General features: G+C 38.6%; 1 protein-coding gene across 6 annotated transcripts in view; it reads right to left on the minus strand.

Annotated features, from left to right (window-relative positions):
• STK33 (serine/threonine kinase 33) overlaps window positions 1-17,569 on the minus strand; it is a 94,898-nt gene that overhangs the window by 21,808 nt on the left and 55,521 nt on the right. For all 6 annotated transcript variants that reach the window (XM_042447187.1, XM_042447193.1, XM_042447192.1 and 3 more), the window contains 4 exons: window positions 16,797-16,935; window positions 13,913-14,001; window positions 10,313-10,397; window positions 3,286-3,361 (listed from right to left, as the gene is read on the minus strand). In XM_042447187.1, the coding sequence (XP_042303121.1) occupies window positions 3,286-3,361; window positions 10,313-10,397; window positions 13,913-14,001; window positions 16,797-16,935 (389 nt within the window). The remainder of the gene's footprint in view (window positions 1-3,285; window positions 3,362-10,312; window positions 10,398-13,912; window positions 14,002-16,796; window positions 16,936-17,569) is intronic.

The raw sequence follows: 17,569 nt of genomic DNA on the forward strand, positions 1-17,569 counted from the left end.
CTCACAAAACTACAGTTCCCAGAATTCCTTAGCACATTATTACAATATTACCAGAAATGTTCCTGAAAAACAGTATTTTTTTGCTCACTGCAAGCACAGCTGCTCTTCAGGATTCAGTAATAAAATACTGACCAGATTTAATGCCAGTTTGGACCTGTTGAATATATGATCCACTATATCAAGCCAAACACAGTCAACTAGGAGCACAATAAAAACATAATTGGTTGTTTTACAAGTCTAGAAATGGAATACACATTGCTACTACATTCTGTCTAACAGCACTAAAGTGGCATTTCTTATCATACAAAGCATCACATAGTATTCAACATGCATGATAAATGAATTCATATCAAATCTTAAGGCCTGGAATTTCAAGTGAGGTCAAGATCAAACTTACGACACAAAAACAATTGTTAAAAGAAGACATGTCATCTGCACTATTGCCATTGTCTTGGCAGTCACCAGGTTAATGCAGAGGCTTTAACAGCTACTGGAAACATCTGCTAGAAATGGCAACATTAAATATTCACTTAGAAAGAGCCGCTCAAAAGTCCATCTAGCAATAGCAGGGTGGGTTGTTTATGAAAACTGCATGAACATTTTTTAAAAATCTTATACATCTCTTCAATATTATTTCCAAACACAATAGAACTGGTGGGAACTGTATTCTATTAACCCTTAGATAGTTCAATGTTCTTCTACAAAGTGGATGAGGTATAATATGGTAGATTCTTATAATACTATTGTGATTATAAAATGCTAAGTTAAAATATTTATATGTTAATTAAAGTATAATGTCAAGAGTTCTGAGCTGTGACTACAATCGGCACAATTCACTGCTCTCTGTTTTACAAGGCCTGTGAATTGTGTAAACTGCAGAAACAGCATGGAATTCTTATTCGCCAATCAAGTCATTCAGTTATCACAACCCAATTTATAATACATTCAACTGTACTACATTGTGCAAATATGACTTTTTCAGTGGCAACATTAATACTGCAAAGTATGGTCATAAAACTGTTACTTCCTCGGCATTAAAAATTTTGCAGAACACAGCATGTGCCACAAATTTTACAAAAGAAAAGAAGCAATAAAAATGTACTGTATACATTATGATATGCAAAAAAACTACAATGGATGGATTCAAAGAACAATGGTTTGGGAGTAATTCAGCCCACACTGTATCAAGCTTAGACTGGAGGCACATTGTTTTGACAATGCATATTCTTCCTCCCCATGTGCTTGATCAAAACAGAACTAACCTGCTGCAGCTACCAGCTCACCAGCCAAAGTGGGAGAAATCTAACTATAGACTGAGCAGAGCAGGATTTACTCTCATTCTGCCCATGTTCATATCACTCTTAGCCAAGAACAAAAGGCAGAAGGATGCTACCCCCAAACGCAAATAGCCCAAGGGGTCTCAGCTGCGCCAAGGCTGCTGGCACCTTGAATTCAGCTGAGCAGCTGCTCTGCTGGAAGTGCAACAAATGAAGATTTTGTGATGGCTGCAGTAAGCAACCATCGTGAGACCTGCTCTTATTATAAGATGCCCTAGTCTTGCAAAATTTGGAAGTCTCATAAGGACCACAATCTTGTGACTTCAGGCAGTCTTATAAGGACTCCCACACATGCCTCAGCCTCATTCAGTGTCCAGACACTGGATACTCACCCATCTGTTTCTGCTGCTTTTCCAGCTGCCCAGACAACCTGGGCATCCAACTCTTAGCACAGTATGGCTGTATCCCATAAGGCATACTACAGTCTACTGGTCTATAGACTCACTGGGACATAAAATAATGAGGCTAAAGTGGAAGACAGTAGGAAAAGAGGAAGCCTGCATTACAGGCAGACTGATGCAATCAATGAAGCCATAGCCCTGAGTTTTCAAGGAGGGCAGTTCATGACTGATACTCTTGCAAGTATCTCTTTCATAGAGTCTCCGTAAGTGAAAGTTGGCTTGACAGCAAATAACAACAACAACATCAACTGCCATTCCCTCCCCACACCAGCTATGTATATTTAACTGAAATTTATCCTGAAAGGAAAAGTATCCAAATACCACATAGTGTTTTGAGGTGTCAGTGTATTTTGAAAATTTGGCAAACAATGTTTTTGTTCAATTTAGTTTGATTAATTAAAGTACTTGGAAGCTCTGGTCTGAAGCAGACGGGCAAGAAAGAGTAGCTTCCAGTTGCTCCAGGGGTGGGGCGTGCAAGTGACGCATGCCTGTGAATTGGCTAGAAACAGCACTGTGGCTGTCAAAGGTGGCCCAAACCCAGCTGCAAAAGGAGCAGAAAAAATCTGCTTCAGCCCTCTGACACACAAAGAAACAAATGAAACACAAAATTATTGGCTCTGTATATAAGCATGTATACCAGATACAGTTAGTTGGTTGGAGCTAGACTGAATCGGAGTGCATTGGTCTGAATCAATTACACTTAAGTTAGAAGTAATTGACTTTTTTTTTTAATTTGGACTATTCTAAGTATCCCTAGCCTGGATTAAATCCAGGATATAAATGAGTTCTGTACAATAAGCAGAGAAAGTACTCCCTGAGGTGGACATCAGGGGGTAGGGGTAATGTTCTCCCCATGACCATGGTGTAGCCATACCACTTTCTTGAGTTTTTATTGATTTTTGGCAGGGGGGAACGGTTATTTTGGGTGGTGAATCAGGTATTACAATTAAGCCACCAGCACCCCATTTGGAAGCAATATGAAGGAGTTTGTGGGAATTTAGAGGGGGCTTGCACTTGTTTGTTTGTTTTTTTGTCTCAACCCCCCCCCTCCCCAAACCAGTTTTTGTCTTTAAAGGAGGGGTCAAGAAGTCTGAGGGACACAAAAATTGTTTTGGGAGCACATGTAGAGCACAGATTTCAGCTTCCCCACCTGCAATACCAGAGAAATGCCTTAAGAGATGATATCCATCACTAATAGCTTCTACTGTTGTCAAATCTAAGCCAACATGGATAGAAAGAACAACTATATTTCCACAAATCTTATTTTCCATCTAGGAAAAGTTGCAAGAATATGCTGATCTGTTGATGTATCTGGACAAATACATCCTAACGCTATGATCCTGAGAACAATTACCTGAGTTATGACTAGAGTGGAGGCATATTTGTATTAAAAAGATTAATCATTCATGTTAAGAAGTTAAGAAAGACAATTTAAAAATGCCAGTTAGTATGAAGGTGAGCCAAGCAACAACTTTCAATTTAAAAAACAGAGTTATCTTCTTTAGAAGGAAAATATTAATTTTATATAAATGTTGCAAGGTACTTACAGCATATACATAATGACACCTACGCTCCAAACATCACACTGTTGGCTATAGTCATGTGCACTTATCACTTCTGGGGCTGTCAACCAAGCAGAAACAATAATATTAATAATACAAAAAAAATACTTTTAAATGCTTAAAACAAAGCATGTGCTGATGAATACACTTTATTCCTCCCTCAAGCAAAAAGAAAAGCAGCAGATGTTGAGATTAATTATGTACAGTCCTTAACAATTCATGCCGATGTGTCCTCACTTTGATCATTTAGGAATGATGACATTATGACTAACTAATTGCATTATTGGTTTTCTCTGCAGCTATAAATTGTGAAAAAAATTCTCATAAAATCCTGATTGCAAATCCTTCATGACATCACATAAACATATGTCCATTTGGAAAATAAGTATAGTGCATAATGTTATGTACTGGATGTAAAGACAGTGGGAGTAACATAAATATCCATCTGGGACAAATCACAACAAGTACAACATTCATTTTTAAGATATGCTTTCAGAAAATAAAAATGTCTGTAAACCATTTGACATTGTTTTACATATCTATACACATCCTAGAGTATAAACAATGTACTGTATACCTTGCAGTTTATTCACTGACACAAATCATGTAATCGTTTAGTAAAATCAGCTGTGTTTTTCCCTACACATGCACTCCACTTGCTTCTCCCTTTGCATGGGACACAATTATACCAGGCTGTTTCTAGGAAACATATTCAGGTGCAGCTGTGTTAGCCATGTGGCAAAACAAAGCAAAATACAAAATCCACAAACAAGCAGCCAACCAAAATGCATGCTTATAATTTTTCATTGTCCCAAGTGGGAAACTATGTTTATTAACTTTGGAACATGTAAGTATCTTAAACTACCGGTATCTGTGCTTACTTTGACAGAGGAAGCGTGACCCTGTTGGTGCTTCTAGACCTCTCAGCGGCCTTCGATACAATAGATCATGACATCCTGTTGGAACATCTGAGAGAGTTAGGAATCGGTGGCACTGCACTCCAGTGGTTCCGGTCCTTCCTCTCAGGTAGATTCCAAAGGGTGATGCTCGGGGAGAGTCGCTCCTCGAAAATGGAGCTTAAATGTGGTGTCCCTCAAGGCGCCATACTGTCCCTGATGCTATTCAATATTTATATGAAGCCGCTGGGAGAAATCATTAACAGACATGGGGCAGGGTGTTATCAGTACGCTGATGACACCCAAATATATTTCTCCATGTCCCGATCAGCAGCTATGACAACAGATGGCATTTCTCCCCTCAGTCAGTGTCTTGAAGTGGTAATGGGCTGGATGAGGAAAAACAAACTCAGGCTGAATCCAGACAAAACAGAGGTACTTACAGTAGGGGCCCCCAAACCAGGTATAGAGTTGCAACCTCCAGTCCTAGATGGGGTCACATTCTCCACAAAGGACTGTGTTCGCAGTCTGAGGGTGCTCCTAGATCCGTCGCTTCACATGAGAAATCAGGTGAATGCGATGATCAGGAGCGTCTGTTATCAGCTTCGGCTGATACGTCAGCTGCGCCCTTTCCTGGAAGTAAAGGACCTAGAAACTGTTGTACATTCACTGGTAACTTCACGACTTGATTTCTGTAATCCCTTGTCCAGAAACTTCAACTAGTGCAAAATATGGCAGCCAGGCTTGTCACCGGAAAAACTAGGAGTGACCGAATAACACCCATTCTAAAATCTCTTCACTGGCTGCCTATTACAGTGGTGCCTCGGGTTACGAAATTAATTCGTTCCGCCATTCCTTTCGTAACCCGAAAATTTCGTAACCCGAAAAGGCTTTCCGTTAGCACTGGAAAGCCTATAGCTGCACTTTGCAGCATTTGAATTTCGCGCCGAAATGAATTTCGTAACCCGAAAAATATTTTGTAACCCGAAAGTTTTTTCCAATCCAACTTTTTCGTATCCCGGAAATTTCGTAACCCGATCATTTCGTATCCCGAGGCACCACTGTACTTTCCGGGCACAGTACAAGGTGTTGGTTATAACCTTTAAAGCCCTACATGGCTTGGGCCCAACCTATTTGAGGGATCGCCTGCTCCCATATAATTCGCCCCGCACACTCAGGTCCTCCGGGAGGAATCTATTGCAGCCTTTAAAAACCAGACTAACTGCTACCTCCCAGAGGGTCTTCTCTGCAATTGTTCCCAAACTATGTAACGGCCTGCCGGACGAGAGCCGTCAAATTGCCAGCTTAGACAGCTTTTAAAAAGCTGTCAAGACGGATCTCTTCCGACAGGCCTTTCCTGAATAAAAAGTGCCCGGCCACAGAATGGCTGCCTCTCACATCATGTATTAGCCCACCGTTCTGTCCTTGTCATACTGTATATATTTGTTGTTGTTGTTGTTGTTCTGTTTGATAGATATTTTAATTGTAACATGTTTAATCCTGTTTTAAGGGGGGGGAATTTGGGAAATAATGTTGTAAATGTGAATTTTAATATGTTGTGAGCCACTGATTGTCTAGTTACAGAAAAGTGGGATACAAATAAAAGTTTTATTTATTTATTATTTACTTGTTTTTATTCTCAGATCTTGGCTTGTTACAAAACTGGTAATGTTAGTCTGTTGTCCACACAAAATAGGAAGCCACAACACTAGTTAAAAATCTTTCTGGTTTAATCATACCTCATGAAATAGAAGGAGCAAAGGATTGATATATGAGGAGTCAGACTCTTGTATTTTCAGTTTAATAAACAAATATCACAATCCAAACACAACCACTGAATGTTGATATCACAGTATTCATGATAATTGCTTTGAAGTTAAGTTAACACATTTTATCTATTCTAATGCAGTACTGCAGATCAGAAGTTTCATCTCCTATTGTACCCTTTGTCTGCAAGAGACATTTCATCTCAATAAGCGAACCATCAATGCTACATGCATCAGTACTTCAGTCTATGTAACACTAATATCAATGGTCTTAGCAGATTTTTATGATCAACTGTCTTGACTATCCAAACTTGCCTTTAGTATGTGCTAAAACTAAGTGAAATCTTCCTCTTAGTATATTCAACTGTTGCTTTGGAGTTATTAACTGACTTAAAATACTGTAAAACCTAATTTTGAAATGTTGTTATTTGAAATGTTACTATTAGGTAAACAACACCAGCCACAGTATCTTTTTTTTTCTTAAATGCTGGATCCTAACAAAGCAGGAAGTATGATGTACAGCATCAAATATGGGTCAACACAGCTAAAACACAAAATACAGAAAATAAAAGCCAATTACGTGAAGGATTGTCACACATTTTTAGCTCAGAAAATTTGAATAGAAACATACTGCATTTAAACTCACCAAACCCTCACTAATTATTTGCCATCGTACAATATAGTTGTTCAGATACTTGCTTTTGTTGTTCTACAGAAATATGTTATCTTGAGATCTTATCTTGAGCCTATGTTATCTTGAGATCTTATTCTAGATAGCAGGTCAGAAACAGGCCAAGCAACAGGCTAGATAATGGACTAAATGTTCTGTTATCTCTACAGCATAAATGCAGATTGTCTTCTACAATAAGGTTTTAGTATATCTGCTTTTGAGAAACGGATCACACTTGGATTAGAACCAAACCTTTGTAAATGCTCAATACAAACTATAGTTTGCAAGTCCATAGAAGTGGTTTTCTATCTAATTTCTGTTTCTGAAAATAAAAATGCCTGAAGAATTTACGTATCATGTTGCCTAATTATATCTTCAATTTTAGTTTATGGAGTGATTATACTTTTTTAAAAAAACATTTTTTAAAAGTATTTTAATGTATACAACACATTCTAATGCATGTTTACTTTGAATCCAACTGTAGTTACCTCTATGGTTCTTCCACCCTAGTAAGTGTACTTAGGATTGCACATTTAATATACGAAATATTTCTGGAAGAAAAGATCTAAACTGATTACTCAGAAGTATACCTTTTATATACAATCAAACCCTATCTAAATAGTGTAAACTACACGCATCCCTCCCCGTTCGCGGACTTGGACTCCGTGGTTTTGGTCCTTTGCAAACGGTAAAGGAAGAAGGACAAAATGGTACACATGCAGGAGCTTGAATATCCACAATATTTCTGATTCCTGGAGGGGGGGTCCAGAACGGATCCCTCCCAAATTCGGGGGGACGAGTGTAATTAATAAATGAACTATAGCAACAATAATAGACCTCTTTCCAAAATTTGACAAGATGAAGGATGCTAAAATAACAGGAAGGGCCAAAAGTATTAGAAAATTGTTATGTATTATCATACTTTGGGTTAAATTACCACATATCCAAATTTCAGCCTCAAAAATGATTTTAAAACATTTTTCCTGAAAATATGACTAAACAGAGAGCTTCCTTTAATTTGAATAAAATGTAGGCAGGCCTGTGAAGTTCTTGTGGTTTGAGATCTCCTGACTAAAGGATGGGCAAGAGATGAGCAATTTTCTGAAAATGGATTCCTTCATGTCCAGAGGACATTGTCTACTATTCTAAGTACACTTATTAACATTAAATGTCAATGAAATTGGTGGCATTATTTCTGAGTAAGCATACAATAGATCAGGTTACTAATCCACTCAGTATTATGCCCGAATTCACTTATGACAGAGTTCTTTTTTTAATGCCACAATTTTGTGCTTCACCAGTATAAGGCTGTATTGACCACATAGTATTAACAGTCAGACTTAACTAAAAATGCCTTGGGAAATGCAAGCTGTACCATTCTATAGAAATAGTTACGCATCCACATAATGAATAGAAGACACTAAAATGGACAGCCTTGACAACATTCATGCTAAACTGGAATAGGTTTAGTCAGATGTTCCTTCAAGCTTATTCCCAACCTTATATTGAAACAGTGTAGCATGTTCCCATAAGCTTAAGGTACTACAAGTTGAGTATCTCTTATCCATAATTCCAAAATACTCTAAAATCCAAAACTGTCCACATGGGTGGCCCAAATAGTGACACCTTTGCTTTCTGAAGGTTCAGTTTACACAAGCTTTGTTTCATGCACAAAATTATCAAAAATATTAAGTATAAAATTGCATTCAAGCTATGTGTATAAGGTCTATATGAAAGACATGGATCCCATCTCCAAAATATATCATTATGTATATGGAAATATTCCAAAATCTAAAAAATTCTGAAATGCAAGACACTTCTGATTCCAAGCATTTTGGATAAGGGAGGCCCAACCTGTATCTTGATTAATGGAATCAAAGATTTCACACAGGTCTATGAGAAAGACTATAAGTGTTTGGTGACAGCAAGGAATCTTTCTTCCCCCCTCCTACTAACTGCAGAATCGTGCCAATTCCATCCTCCCCTCCAGATAGTACAGAAAGATCTAGGACAGTGATGGAGAACCTTTTAGAGACTGAGTGCCCAACCCCAAAGGTGTTCCCACACCGAGCATCACCCAGTGCCGGGGGCAGGACTTCTGGGGATGGCACATCAGGGGGTGGGACTTCCAAATTCGGGGGGGGGGGGACTTCTGGAGGCAGGACTTCCCCAGAGACAGGTGAAGGCCTGGGACAGCCGGGAAGAGGAGGAACAGGCACACACCTGTTCCTCCTCCTCCTCCCCCCCAACACTTCCTACAGGTCTTCAGCTGCCTCTCTGGAGACAGCCAAAGGCCCAAGATGGCCACGAAGAGGAAGAATAGGTGCATGCCTGTTTCTCCTCTTCCCCACCCTCTGTGTGCCCTCAAAAATGGCTTTGCATGCCATCTCTGTATATCTTTGTATAATTTTCTTTTTAAAAATAGTTTCACCACAATGGGCCTAGAATATGACCTGGTAAACTGGGAGGAATTAATTGCCCCCAACTTGGCAGAAGCAGTTATTACATGGAATATTGCTCAAATAAGGTACATAATTTTCCTTAATTCTTCCCTCCCTCAGGTCTTTTGTGACAGTTTCATCACAATCAGATGAGGCTAGGAAAGAAGCTGAGAAAGTCTTCTTATGCAAGCAAATTCCCATTTTCCTAGTATGGGTTACAACCATTTAAGGTATAGCAGTTCTTTCAGAAATCAAATGATTACAACATAAAAAGACTGAATGATGCCACTTCTTGCCAACCTAAAATTTACTTAGCCTTCAGTCAACAGTTCACTAGATTGAAGATGTTTTCCCAGTGGTTTATCAAATAACTATAATAAAATAGTTTCACTCAAGATATATTTTCCTGATTTAGGTCCAAAACACTGAAGAAATCATTCAGTTTGAGACGGCTTTAACTGTCCTTGCTCAATGCCAGAGAATTCTGCATTGAGCCAGGGCAGTTTTGTGAGACATTTAGCCTTCTCTGTCAGAGAGCTCTTGAGCCACAATAAACTACAATTCCCTGAGTTCCCTAGCATTGAGCTGGGACAGATAAAGTGGTCTCAAACTGGATTATTTCTGCAGTGTGTTTTGGACTTTAATTCATGGGATGGGAGATTACAAAGACATGAACCTTCTTGATTACACCATACATGACTTGGTATCTGACTGAAGCTTTATGAAGCTGTTTATTAGCAAGATTATTTTACAACTGTGCAAAGCTTCTTGCAACTGCGAAAAGGTTCATGCAAATTATGAAAGACTGGCATACAGTGGTGCCTCGGGTTACGAAAGTAATTCGTTCCACGGCCGCTTTCGTAACCCGAAAAGCCTTCGTAAGCCGAATTGCCATAGGCGCTAATGGGGAAAAGCCGCGTTTCGTGCGAAAAAGCCGAAAAAAGCACCAAAAATTTTATTCGTAACCCGAAAAAACATTCGTAACCCGGAACAATGATTTCCAATGGGATTTTTTCGTATCCCGAAAATTTCGTAACCTGGGTATTTCGTATCCCGAGGTACCACTGTATCTGTAAGCAATGGGCAAGGCTAAGGGACAGTATATATATACATCTAAATAAATTGGCATGGCCTATCCATTAACAGTTACCTACAAAACAAGAGGTAATTCATTCAAATGCCATTCCTTTATGAGATGAGACTGAATGGGAATATTATCATATGATGCACTGAACTTACCCATGTAGATAGGAGTCCCACAGGTAGACTGGAACATGCTTTCACTGCCTCCCATCTTTTGTACAGCTAAACCAAAATCAGTCACCTACAAGAAACAGAACTCATCTGTCTTGAAAATTCCCTGCTGATATGTAGTTGCAGCTCTTTTATTTCTCTTAAGAGTTCATTGTTCACAGCAAAACCACTTCAGTGAGAACTAAAAGAATTTGACTAGATTTCTCAAATGATCTCATGTAACAGTGCATCTTAAGCAAAGAAAGCTCTACACCAATCCTCCTATAAATATTCAGAGCCCAGTTTTAAACAACTTTAATCTTTACTTTGCCAATGGTACTAGCATTTGAGCATACATAAAGCTGAGAAGATTATTAATGAGATTCAAACTAAGTATATGCTGCTATCAAGCCTGCATCAAACTCCTTAAATAAAAAAGGCTGATATTTTAATCATGTTCCATTATTACAAGATCTTTAGGGAGCACAAACATGGGACATAGTAGATGCGATCAGAGAAGTATTTTATAAGTTGAATAGAAACAAGGAAGGAAGTCAAGAGGAGTAGTTGGACATTTGATAGCCTATTCTTACTCTCTTTATGTGGAGACTCTCTGGGTAAGCAAGAAAGAGAGAAGTAGAAAAAAAGCTGAAATTAATTCATCCTTTGAATATCCAGGTATTCAATATTTATGCCCATCAGACAAGTGTTCCATGGATATTCCATGGGTTGAAAGGCCAAAGCTTACCATACATCCAAACAGTGCAGAAAGAATACAGTGTCCGGTTATGTGCATTAATGTAAGATGAAATGCATTGAAAATAAAATGTGTTAATGTAAGATGAAATGCCCAGCAAGCCATGACTGCAGCCCCTTCTGCTGCAGAACAGTTTGCACTTGTGGAATAGTTTGAAAGAAACATGTCTACCAATGGACAGCCCCACTGTCACACTATCAGGTTGAAAGCATGCTGGGACGGAGACCATTTGTGTACCTCTACCACAATCCAACTGAGCATATCTGTTAATAGATTGGCCTGTCCGAGGACAATTTTCCTGAAATAATATTTTGGGCACATACTTAGCTGGAAATACTAAAACATATTATGATCACTAACGAGTCATTCAACTAGATAGCCCATCATCCAGGGCAAGTTTAATGGTATAAATATGGTTTTAAAACCTATACACACTCAAACTCTGCATTTGTTCTGTTTTGCTATTTGACCTTCCAGTCTGAGCCACTTCACCTTTCCACTATCTTCTCATCAGACAGTAATTATAATCCCATTGAAGCTGTGCTATCCCTTTTCCATATTTCTATTTTGGTTAGCACTGTATGCTGTAGTTTTTTGTGGGTTTTTTGGGTTATGTAGCCATATTCTAGAAGAGTTTCTTCCTGATGTTTCACCAGCATCTGTGGCTGGCATCTTCAGAGAATGCTTGCCTGGAAAGGAGTTGGGTATATATATTGTGTGACCTGGAAAGGAAGGAGTGATTTGCATGTGGGTTGTTCTGTTGCTAATGACAAGCCTCAGGGTGGGAGGGCATGCAAAGGAAGATTAGTATCTGCTTGATTAGTGCTCATTGTCTGCTGGGAAACCCCTGACCCTGGGAGATTTCTCATTTGCATTTGTTGAGTCTTCATCTTGCTATTTTTCAGGACTGGTAGCCAAACCTTGTTTACTTTAAGGGTTTCCTCTTTCCTAGTGAAATTGTCCAGGTGTTTGTGGATTTCAATGGCTTCCCTGTGCATCCTGACATGGTAGTGGTTGGCACGGTCCAGAATTTCAGTGTTTTCAAACAGTATTTTATGCCCAGAATCGTTTGTAACATGTTCTGCTACTGCTGATTTTTCTGGCTGACCCAGTCTGCAGTGTCTCTGTATGCTGTGTTTGTTTGAATTGCTCTCTTGTGTGTATGATTGCACTTCACATTTTTCTAAATAAAAACCAAGACCTGGAGTCCACCCCAGTTACTACTGGTATACACTGATGCAAATGGTCCAAAGGCTCCCCAAGCCTCTTGCAAAAGCTAATTTTCCCAACATGTGAAGTAACACTGACAGTTGATGGGGGGGGCCCAATCCCCAACACCTGTTCTTTGGATAACAAAGATCAGCTGAATGATGCATCTGGGAATGCACCAATCCCACAGGTGTATGGCAAACTTGTTCACTGCAGAGGATTTGATGCCACCTTGCTTATTTATGCAGTACTCCATGGTCATGTTGTCTGACAGCATCTGCACTACCATTCCCCTGATGAAACCCTGATGAAGGCCTCCTTGACTGAGATCATTTCCAGGGCATTAATATGGCAGTTCATCTCTGTCTCTGAGCATGTCCCATGAACCATCAGACTTATCCCAGTCTATAAATAGCCAGTTCACACATGTATGGTGAAATAACAAGAGACAAACTCCAACAGGCATGGATGGTTGGGAAGCTATTTGGTGTTAAACTCTGCAAAGAAGGAGTGTAATAAAAAACACCTTGAGGTAGGTGAACAAACTTGATTGCATAGCCTAGGTGAATAATAGTAAGAGCAGACAATGAGCACTAATCAAGCAGATACTAATCCTCCTTTGCATACCCTCTCACCCTGATGCCTGGTAGTTTGGCTACCAGTCTTTAAAAAAATACCAAAATCGAGACCCAGCTCATGCAACTTAAAACTACCCAGAGTGAAGGGGGATTCCCATTAATTAAATGGACACCCTGAGGTCTTGCCTTTCAACGACTGAACAATACACAGGTTAACATGCACTTCCCCTTAACCAACAGTATATACATATATCTACTCTCTTCCATGCTAGCATTCTCTGAAGATGCCAGCCACAGATGCTGGTGAAACGTCAGGAAAAAACTCTTCTAGAACATGGACTCATAGCCCGAAAAACCCACCAAAAATGATGGATACCAGCCATGAAAGCCTTCGACTTCACATTAAGCTGCTTTATTTATCACATACTGTACCCTAAAACTTTAGTTCTATGTGTCAGCATGTACTTTTTATAAAATCCGCACAGTCGTTTTATATCAGCTATAAAAATGATACGTAATATATAATTTAGTAACCACAAAGGGCCAATTATTGCCATACAAATAAATGAGTATAAGTTCTTGATGTATTTAATGTGTTTAGGTAGTAAATATCCAAAGTCCACAAAGCAAAAAGTAGCTGGTATATAAAACATTGTACGTTTTTCAAAATTATAAAATGTTTAACTTAAATTGCCAGTGCATATAATTCATGCTAATTATCGCTCCCCCGCTTATGGTTGTTAAAGCTTGGAACTATATCCAAAAGGTATAAGAAAAGGAGTAGGGTATACTTTTGAAAACATTTCTTTGTAAATGACCTATAAGTATATTATTCTTCATTCAATAAGAAGTTTCACCAATGGTATTTGACTCCTACATTCTTGTCAATTGCTAGTACACCAGACCCTTTTATTTTGTCTTGATTATACCATTACACCTGAGCTTAAAACCAATAATAGGCATTTATGAGGAAACTTCACTTTTGATACCTGGATCTACAAAAAAACTACACACAAAACAAAAGTACTGCTTGAAGTAAAGTGTTGCAATTTCTGGGCTTACCTTTATGTTTAATTTCATTTCATTTTCTTCATCAATGTCACTGCTTTTAACTAAAATGTTTTCCAATTTCAAATCTCTATGAACAATATCTGTCAAGATGGGGAACAAAAAGTGAAAGTGTTATTTATCAAGTGCGTAGAAAATATTCTGACAGAAGTGTTTTAAACCCTTTTGATTGAGTAATTTATGAGCTACATTTTCAATGCATTTCATCTTACATTAATGCACATAACCAGACACTGTATTCTTTCTTTTAGAGAAGAAGTATTGTCTATCCATTCCATACCTGGATCAAACTTAGATCCATTCTTTTAATAAAGTGAAAAAGAAGTCTTCACAGATTTTATGACACTAAATAATATGATTTGTCACATGATTTACTTTAAAAGCACCAATTTGTAAGATTAGTATATCAAATGGAAAAAAATCCAACTCATTTCCTGTGCTTGGGAAGAAAAAGTACAACGATCAAGAGAAGCAGAGATGAACACTTGTGTTTCCCTTCACAGTATTGCCCTGAAATTCCATTGAGCTGTCTCCCATCCTCAACTCATGATTTTTCTGTTTTCAAAGAACAGAACTTTCAAAATACTATCTTTTCACATTTATGTGTGTTTATGTCCTTCAGCATGCAAGCTGGGGAGGACAAGGCCCCATGGCACTGCCCAATGAGCAAATAAACTGCTTTTTCTGCCTGTTCAGAAAGCCAAGAAGGGTTAACTGACACCGTTGCACTGTCCAGAAGAGTCAGCACACAACGCCACATTCTGTCTGAACAGCACTGTGATGAGGACTCAGGCCCCAGATGGCCCAAAAGGGCCGTCAGTGGGCCAGTCCGGGGGGGCCTCAGATTGGCCCAATGACAGCCCTTTGGGGCAATCTGATTGAGGCCTGAGTCCTCATCACACTCCTGGATCACTCAGATCACTCACACCCCTGGATCACCCTGGATCACTCAGAGGCTGCACCGAGGCCGCTGAACACGGCCCAAAATCGGCTGCGAAGGAGTGGTTTCTTACCACTCCTTTTTGTGGCTCATTCAGATCTGCAGCAGCAAGCACCCTCAGGACTGCGGCATCTGGTTGCCACAATCCCGCGGCAGTCCCAGGGAGATCGGGGCAGAAGTAGCCTCTGGCCACTCCCACTTCCCCATCTGCTTGAGGAGTAAAAAAAAACACCCCAAGAATAAATAAGGAGGAAGGTGAGAAAGCTTCAATATGGATTTGCAAAAATTTGCTCTTCCCTGTTTGCTTATTCTGTGTGACCCTACTGGGCCTAGTCCTTCATACTGCATACCTAGAGGAAGTGGAGAAAACAGAGCTAGTAGAAGTGGTGGCTGCTCATGTGGCTTCCTCTCATTCACTCTCTCATCCATTCTGGATGGCCATGCTGGACTCAGACCTCCAGTTATGCTATTTAAATTGGTAGGTCAAGAGGATAAAATAGGAAGAGCTCCCCAGAGCAAAATGGAAGATAGTGCTTCTTAGAGTCACTAATTGCCCAGTTCTTCTTTCTTTGTTTCTTTCCTTCTTTTCTATCTTTCTTTCTTTCTTTTCTTTTATTTATATTCCTCCTTTTTCCCAATATGACACCCAAAGCTGGTCACAGTCCTTTCTGCCATTTCCCCAGAGACAGAAGGAAAGTGAACCAGAGGAGGCAGAAGTTGCTCTTGTTTTTCACCTGTGCTCTCCCCTCTTGCACAGTACTGGAGACCAATCCCAACAGTGTCAATCATTCTTGCCATGAGTCAGCAGTACATCTGCACCAATCCACAGTGTCACAATACGCTGCACTGTGTTTCACATTTAATTTTGCATAAACTGTATAAAACATAAGTTCTTATTAAAGACAAACTAAAAACTGTCTAAAAATTATGGGCAAGTTGCAAACAACACCTTTGGGTATATTTATTTTATTGACTGATTTGATTTTTTTATCCTGACTTTCTCCCAGACGGGACCCAAGGAAGTATACAACATGATCTATAACAATTAATAAATACAGAATATGTAATAACATTAAACATAATTCAACATTATGTAACATTAATACACAATTAAATTTAAATAGTTTAAAAACATAAGGATTTAATATATAGCATCCATCCATTACAAACCCCTTCCCTGTTTTGTTTCTATTTGTTTCTTGTAGAGCTCCGACCACCTTAGCTGAGAGAACATAAGTCACCGTCAATTCAATCACTGTAGTATCCTCACCAAAAATAAGCAAAACAGTAATATTTTAATTGTTGAAGAAGCAGGGAGCCCTGGTGGTGCAGTGGTTAAATGCCGGTACTGCAGCCACTCACAGCCATAAGATTGTGAGTTTGATCCTGCAAGGCCCCAGGGTCCACTCAGACTTTCATCCTTTCATAGGTCGGTAAAATGAGTACCCAGCTTGCTAGAGGTAATTAGCTTACACATTGTAACATGCTTAAGGTTGCTAGTTCACTGATAAGCGGTATAGAAATGTACTTACTATTGCTATTGCTATAATCCTCACCACTGTGTTGCAGAAAAGAACTTCTGCATTGTCAACATTTTTAAAAAAAGTTTTTTAAAAAAATAAAATAAAAAAGAGACCAAAAAAGAAATAAATTTTGGTTTTCATTCAACAGGTGCAAAATTATACTATGAAATCAGTTAGTGTTACTCAACGTGGTGATCTATGGACCAGTGCTGTTTCACAAGCCATCAGCTGCTAGGATGCACACGTTTCTAAGAAACTGTGTGAATACATTAATAATATAGCATAAACATGGTACTGGTCCATGGCACACTAGGGAAATAAGAGTCATTCCCCCACAACAGATAGTTTGGGAAGCACTGAAATAAATACATACAAAAATTGCAAACATAGTACAATAAAGGATGAGCATTCTTACCTTTCTTGTGAAGATATGCTATTGCTGATGCAAGACTTTGAATTATGTGCCGTGTCTCATTCTCTGAAAACTGACCTTTTCTTTGAAGAATCTCTTTAAGTTCTCCATCTTCACATAACTCCATTACAAGATATACACGCTAACATTAATAAACAAAATATAACTTTTTTATTTTTAACAGTTACAGTAACTTTAACTTTAAATCCTGCAAATCTGAAGTATAAAAATTTTATAAATTCTACTTTACCAAGACTGGATAATAAATTAATTATAGTTCTTATCTCTTGACTGGCCAACTGTCACTCGCATTAACAAAAACATTACAAGATTCAAAAGTAAACTATGAAGAACAATTTATATTAGTTATAAGTGGTTCCTCAAGAAGCAAAGGCTCATTTCAGATTAGAGTTAACGTGTCATTTAAAGATTCTTATAATCATGTGAGCTTCAAAAAATAAACATGGTTACTCCATCAATATTTTTTCCTTATCTGTCCCCATTCATTTGGGGAAATAAATTAGGTTAGGGATTGGTGATTTTTGTAAAACTCAGTTTGACTAAGGTTTCATTTGCCATTGCTATGCTTTTTCTGTCTCACTTCCATGCCAGATTTCATTTTCCATCCTAATTCCTTTCCCATCATGCTTACATCTTTGCATGCATTTTTCAAAGACATTATTCAGTAAATAAAGTACACTGGTGCACATTTTGATGTGTATACTCTATTATTATTATTATTATTATTATTATTATTATTATTATTATTATTATTA

The sequence above is a fragment of the Sceloporus undulatus genome, chromosome 1 (assembly GCF_019175285.1).
Source record: "Sceloporus undulatus isolate JIND9_A2432 ecotype Alabama chromosome 1, SceUnd_v1.1, whole genome shotgun sequence".
NCBI classification, from domain to species: domain Eukaryota; kingdom Metazoa; phylum Chordata; class Lepidosauria; order Squamata; family Phrynosomatidae; genus Sceloporus; species Sceloporus undulatus.